General features: G+C 35.6%; 1 protein-coding gene across 8 annotated transcripts in view; it reads left to right on the top strand.

Annotated features, from left to right (window-relative positions):
- The window catches only part of LOC123012046 (talin-1), a 37,434-nt gene that overhangs the window by 16,235 nt on the left and 13,844 nt on the right, over window positions 1–7,355 (top strand). For all 8 annotated transcript variants that reach the window (XM_044409809.1, XM_044409811.1, XM_044409808.1 and 5 more), the window contains 6 exons: window positions 1,493–2,006; window positions 2,056–2,482; window positions 2,533–2,609; window positions 2,659–2,750; window positions 2,815–2,903; window positions 3,177–4,727. In XM_044409809.1, the coding sequence (XP_044265744.1) occupies window positions 1,493–2,006; window positions 2,056–2,482; window positions 2,533–2,609; window positions 2,659–2,750; window positions 2,815–2,903; window positions 3,177–4,727 (2,750 nt within the window). The remainder of the gene's footprint in view (window positions 1–1,492; window positions 2,007–2,055; window positions 2,483–2,532; window positions 2,610–2,658; window positions 2,751–2,814; window positions 2,904–3,176; window positions 4,728–7,355) is intronic.

The following is a 7,355-nucleotide window of genomic DNA, read 5'->3' as shown; positions in this document are numbered from 1 at the left end:
GTTTAGAACTTACAGTCGAGTGTAGATGTTGGCTATTTTTACCTTTACTAGCGATTTTCTGAATAACTATTTGTCGCAAGAATGATTTTTTTGCAAAGGGCTGTGCTTTAATAAACCTTTAATAAAAATAAAAGCACAATTTTTTTAGTCATCATTGAGATGCGAAAAACACTGATTAAATTTGATATTACAGTAGACGTTAAATTTGTGTTGTAATATTAAGAGGTAGGAAATACCAGAAATGAAATTAAATTTATCAGTTTTCTACGAAAAAATAGACTGAAGTTAATAGCACTGTCGTAGAAAACGTTTTATGGTATCAGTCAAATAATTAATATGAAGAAAATACGACACTATTTATTACGCGAGATTTGATCGTAGAAATCTTACCTAATATATGCGTTCTATTACTCAATTTGTTTGATTGATGTTAATAGTATTAATTATTAATTAGATGTGGGCGTTTGTTTACTTTTATTTTTTTCGGCCGTTTATTAAGAAATAATATTTAAAACTTACACTTTCCATTGTTTTTATGAAATAATCTATTCTTGTATTTCAGCTGTTTCAACTCGAACCGCAATTGTTATTGTAGAAAGTAATAATAGAATTTTACGAGTTTGTTGTAACAAACATAATCTCTGTAACAAAATGTTCTTTTATGAAATTGTGTAAAATATCATGGAACTTGACAATCACTATTTGCTTTGTTCCACAAAGTAGAGGTTTCCGTTAATAACAAATTATACTTTTATTACGTACCTATTAGTACTTATTATTGTTTTTAAATCATTTCAATACAATTTCTCGCAATTGCTCACACAACAAATTTAAAAGTACTCCATTATTTCATTCCCTAAGTATGTAAAATTGTAACATCACATTTATTCTACTTAAGTACAAATAATTGAAACTGAAGCTTTGGTCATTTATCAACGACAAACTTTGTTTTTATTTAAGCAAATTGTTCCATTCTGTGAATTAATTGAATTCCAGTTAATTAAAAATACTTGTTGATGGTATTTGTACCGTTTTAAGAGGTCAAGATTGAAATTTAAAAAGCCATTACGATTCGTTTTACTCGAACATTTCTTTGATAAGGGTTCGTGTTTACGAGGGTTTTGGTGTTGAATGGTGTTGAATGTATTGGGACGAGCTCACCTCGTAACCAGAAAGAATATTCCTGTTCAATGGTGCAACAAAATTTAAAGGGGAAATAACGTCAGAGCTTTAAGCTTTTAAGACAAATGTTCGGGCTTTTCTCGATTCCAGACAATTTTAATTAAATTATAATATGACAATTAAATTCCGTGATATCATACATTTTTGTCTTATTTTTCGTAATGGATGTTTGTTTTTGCTACGCCACTGGTCACCCTACCCTTATAACTTTGTCGTTATCCCTTTTGGCCTAACCGCTGCAGTAAAAAATTCGCCATTAATATAATTTTACGGCTTCTCTTTACTGACTCCCAATGGCGTTCTTTTTAAGGCTCGGTGAAGACGATGTTGGTCGACGATTCCCAGATCGTTGCTAATCTGATGGTTGTAATTTGTACGAAACTCGGCATAACAAATCACGACGAATACTCTTTAGTCCTCGAAGATTTAGAGAACCAAGAAAACATCGAGAATCGAAATTACGGCACTCTAACTTTAAAACGGAAACGGGAAGAGAAGGAAAGAGACGCAAAGATGGATCAGCTGAGAAAAAAATTGCATACTGATGACGACGTCAACTGGCTCGATCCCTCGAAAACTCTGAGAGAGCAAGGCATAGACGAGAACGAAACTGTTCTCTTGAGGAGGAAGTTTTTCTTTTCCGACCAAAACATCGATTCGCACGATCCTGTTCAACTCAATCTGCTCTACGTCCAAGCTCGAGACGCCATCATTAACGGCACTCATCCAATTACCCAAGACAAGGCTTGCGAATTCGCAGGAATACAGTGTCAAATCCAATTTGGGGATCACGTGGAGAGCAAACACAAACCGGGATTCTTGGAGTAAGTAGTGTTTGGGTCAATAATCCTCAATTATTATTATTTTATACAGTTTGAAAGAATTCTTGCCGCAATCTTACATCAAAGTCAAAGGTATCGAGAAAAAGATTTTTGCTGAACATAAAAAACACTTGGGTAAAAACGAATTGGAGGCGAAAGTTACGTACACAAAGAATGCAAGAGCTTTGAAGACCTACGGAGTTACCTTCTTCTTGGTTAAAGAGAAAATGAAGGGCAAAAATAAACTAGTACCGAGATTATTGGGTGTTACTAAAGATTCGGTTCTTCGATTGGATGAAAAGACTAAAGAGATTTTACAAACTTGGCCTTTGACAACAGTCAGACGATGGGGCGCTAGTCCCAATACTTTCACTCTTGATTTCGGGGATTACTCAGATCAATATTACTCAGTACAAACTACTGAAGCAGAACAAATACAACAAATTATAGCCGGATACATTGATATCATCTTGAAAAAGGTGAAGATTTTATTATAGCAAATGGATTATAAATAATTTTATTTTTATAGAAACAAGCAAAAGATCATTATGGAATTGAAGGTGACGAAGGATCAACAATGTTTGAGGAGAGCGTCGCTCCTCACAAGTGAGTTTAGTATTCTCAAAAGTTATTTTATCTTTATGTGAGTTTTTAGGGCGACAATTCTGCAACACGAATTAAGCAAAGTCGGCAAATTAAACACTGAATCGTTAGCCAAACCTGCAGTGATGCGAGCTGGAACTGACGGTAATTTTTGTTGTTTTTTGTTATCTTAATTTTGTTTTGTTTCCTTTTTTGTTTGGTTGGTTAGGTGAGAAAACATTTAGTACAGGCATGATGGGTAGTGCTCAACACACTATCGTAAGTGGACAAGTGAACGTAGGTCATGCACCTCCAACGGTAAGAATGCGTAACTTGCACACTTATTTTACCATTGCCTTAACTTTCATTACTTCCACAAATACTAATTAAAATTCTTGTTTCATGTCTTGCTCTTGGAGTAGAAGGCAGAGTAGGTACATAGATCTTTGTATATAAACAATTGCTGACCGGGATCGTAACCCCTGTAAATATATCCTTTGCATCTTTAGAATCTTTCACTTTATCTCTGCTTGGATTATCTTTACTTCTATTTTTACGTCTCTGGAGAACTAACAAGCTCCAATTTTATAGGTGCAACAAACAAAAGTGACGTCGGTGCTGACCGAACCTCAAAGGGCTTTGTTGTCTACAATTTCTGCCACACAAAGCAAGATAAAAGAATCCGAAATCGAGCTTGAAGGCCGCGCTCACATCCCTGAACTGGGAAACGATCCTGCGGCGAAAAAATGGAAGCAAGTCACTTTAGACACCCGCAAACAAAACGTCGGTTCTCAAATCGCAGCTATGAACGCTGCCACTGCCCAAGTCGTCACTCTGACATCGGGACCGCAAGATGAAGTCGACCACAATGCAGTCGGTGCTGCTATAACCACAATTGGAAGTAATTTACCCGAAATGACAAAAGATGTGAAGATGATAGCCGCTCTAATGGACGATTCTAATATGGGCGAAAAATTATTGGACGCTACTAGGAAATTGTGTAGCGCTTTCAGCGACTTATTAAAAGCTGCTGAACCCGAGTCTAAAGAACCGAGACAAAGTCTACTCAATGCCGCCTCAAGAGTTGGCGAAGCTAGCACTAGTGTGTTGGCAACTATCGGTGAAGATACCATCGAGAATAAACAACTGCAAGATATGTTGCTTTCTTTAGCCAAAGCTGTGGCCAACACCACTGCAGCTTTGGTTTTGAGAGCGAAAAACATCGCATCGACGTGTGAGGATCAACAGACACAGAACCGAGTCATCGGAGCTGCCACCCAATGCGCTTTAGCAACGTCACAACTAGTCGCCTGTGCAAAAGTAATAGCGCCGACTCTGCAATCGCCTGCTTGTCAAGAACAATTAACTGCGGCGGTTAGAGAAGTCGCAAAAGCTGTGGAAAACCTCGTTTCCGTCTGTAATGAGGCTTCCGGTAATGAAGAATTGATGAATCAATTAAAACAGGCAGCGAGTGAAGTCACTCGAACCCTCAACGATCTTTTAAATCATATCAAACTTGCGTCGAGAGAACGCGCACAAGAAACCATCCAAGAGCACAGTGTGGAGGAAATTTACACTGCCACTGATCGACTTTCCGCTGCTTCGGGTGATCCCAACGAAATGGTGAAACAAGCGAGACTTTTGGGACAGGCCACTGCACAATTGATTCAGAGTATTAAGGGTGAAGCTGAAAAGAGTCCGGATTCGGATATTCAAAGGAGGCTTTTGGCGGCTGCAAAAACTTTGGCCGATGCTACGGCGAGAATGGTTGAAGCTGCGAGGCAATGCGCTTCGCATCCACATGATATTCATTATCAGAGTGTGTTGCGTAAGACGGCTGAAGAATTAAGAGATGTTACGACAGTGGCTGCGACTACACCGGCATTGAGAGCGAAATTAGTAGATCGAGTCAAGGTTTGTGCGAGGAAAGCGGTCTCTTCAGCCACTCAGTGTATCACAGCGGCACAGGCAAGTCATCCGTATAACTCGAACCAAACCACAAGAGAAGCATTGATAACGGAAACACAAGAATTGGTCAAGCAAATCCCGCCTTTGGTGGGGTCCATTAAAGCCAGTACTGCTAACCCCGAGGATACTACAAGCCAGGTTGATTTGATATATGTTGCTGACGTTTTTCTTCATGTAAGTATTTTGCATAACACATTACGAAATAACATTTAGAATTGTTTGTTACCGCTGAAATAAGGAATAAAATATTTTTCTAAAGTTTATTTTTTATCGGTGCGAACTTAAATCTTCATAATGTTTGGTGATTCATTTAAAAAAAAAATGTATAGACACATACACATACGAGAATGGAACCAAAATAAGTTACCTAATTTTTAAGTGAAATTTTTAATAGTCCTATATTAATTATTTATACAGAGTGGAATTTTTAACTGGAATAAAATTCATCTTCTATTATATTATAAGAGTTCCGTAACTGACTGACACACAACGCACAGCCTAAACAACTGAAGTTAGAAATATGAAATTTGGTAGATATGTTCCTTAGAAGGTGTAGATGTCCGCTAAGAAAGGATTTAAAAAAATTACTAAGGGGGTGAGATGGGGTGTAAACTTTTAAACAAAGATAGAAACAAAAAAATGGGAAGGTATGTTACTTAGCGGTTGTAAAGGTGCACTAAGAGTAGATTTTTTAAAAACAATTACTAAAAACTTATTTACTCCCTTAGAAAAGGGGGTGAAACAGGGTGTATACGTTTAAACAAAAATAGAAACATGAAAATTTTCAGATATGTTCCTTAAAGGGTGTACAGGATTTTTCGAAAATTAATCTCTATGGGGGTGAAATGGAGTGTAAATATTTAAACGAAAATAGAAACAAAAAATTTGAGGATATGTTCCTTAGCAGTTATAAAAGTGCACTTAGACGAGGTTTTTAAAAAATAATAAGTAAAAACTTATTCACTCCCTTAGAAAAGGGAGTGAAACTGGATGTACACATTTAAACGAAAATAAGAACATGAAATTAGAAAGATATGTTCCTTAGAGCATGTAGATGTCTTTTCGAAAACCAATTTCTTAGGGGATAAAATTGGGTGTAAACCTTTAAACGGTAATAAAAACATAAACTTTGGGAAACATATTCCTTAGAGAGTGTACAGGTCCGCTAAAAAAAGATTTTTTGGAAATTAATTTCTAAGGGGGGTGAAATGGGGTGTAAACATTTAAACGAAGGTAAAAATATAAAATTTAAGAAACATATTCCTTAGAGAGTGGAGAGATCCACCAAGAAAGGATTTTTTGAAAATGTTTTTATAAGAGGGTGAAATGGGTTGCCAACAATTAAACGAAGATAGAAAGATAAAATTTGAAGGATATGTTCTTTAGCGGTTGTAAAGGGGCACTAAGACTAGATTTTTAAAAAACAGTTTCTAAAGAGGTGAACAAGGATGTACACGTTTAAACGAAGATACAACATGAAATTTGGAAAATAGATAGAGAGTGAAGAAGTGCACTACTAAGGCACTTCTCAAAAACCAACCTATAACGGGATGAAATAAAGTGTAGACATTTAAACGAAAATATATACATGAAATTTGAAATTTTAATTTTTGAGGGTGTAGGAGTGCACTTTTTGAAAATTCAACGAGGTGAAATGGCGTGTAAGCGATGGTAACGTACATTTGTCATTTTCTTAAGAATTGGCTTTCTGCTTCTGCGTTGTTTTAAGTTAATGAATCAAGAAAAAAAATAGATAACCAGACTAACTTCTCATTTCTTCTTTGAAGAACAACAAAAGTTTATACCTAAAATCTGCGTGGACGAAGTCACGGGTACAAGCTAGTAACTTACTTGAATATAAGCGATTTTTGTAACAAATCCTGAAACAGGTTGATTTTTATTTTTCCTTGCGCATCATTTGACAGATGGTTTGTGTTTATCTGCTTTCTGAAATGCACATCCACCTATACCTTTTTTTTTTTCAAATGTAATGGTAAAAATAACATACATTTCTTATCTTTTGCAACATTTCGGGTGATTTGCCCAATTTTATTCCTAAAACGTTCCTGAAGGTCCTCAATGTTATTCGATTTTGTCGCAAATCACACTCGAAATGTTGCAAAACGTAAGGAATACATGTTACGATCGTTTTGCAGTTTATCAGGAAAGAAACGATATCCATTTTAAATATTTGTTGCATTAAATAGGATTCATCTTATAAGATTGGTTTTATTTTTTATTATGTAGACTTTAAAAATAATCAGAAAATAAATAGTACATTGTGTTCTTTGCAAAATGACCTTTCAAACGAGGTGTCACTTGTCATACCATTACATTTGAAAAAAAAAGTTATAGGTGGCTATGTATTTCAGAAAGCAGATAAACAAAAACCATATGTGTCAAATGATGCCCAAGGAAAAATAAAAATCGACCTGTTTCAGGATTTTCTACAAAAATCGCTTATATTCAAATTATGAATTTTATTCCAGTTAAAGTTTCCACTCTGTATTTTGTAATACATACCTATGTGTATTTTATTTATTTTTTTATAGTATAGTTATTAAAACAGTAGTCTTTCGGGTGTGCCTTTTGTATAGCAACATACGCATCAACGTCCGATAACCTGAACGTTAAATTTCAACAGCCTAGGCTGTTATCGTTGCCATAACAAACCTGGAGACAGTATGGACATGATCAACTAACGAAAAAGATTACGAAAAGTATTTACTGACATACTTACAATCTAGTACAAAAAAAATGCAGATTTTTCAATATTTGTTCTAAAGTCGAAGAACAATAAAA

Source organism: Tribolium madens, unplaced genomic scaffold (genome assembly GCF_015345945.1).
Source record: "Tribolium madens isolate multiple individuals breed KSU strain unplaced genomic scaffold, Tmad_KSU_1.1 Scaffold_91;HRSCAF=231;Tcas5.2_LG7, whole genome shotgun sequence".
In the NCBI taxonomy this organism is placed as follows: domain Eukaryota; kingdom Metazoa; phylum Arthropoda; class Insecta; order Coleoptera; family Tenebrionidae; genus Tribolium; species Tribolium madens.
This window is presented reverse-complemented; position numbering and strand designations above follow the sequence as displayed.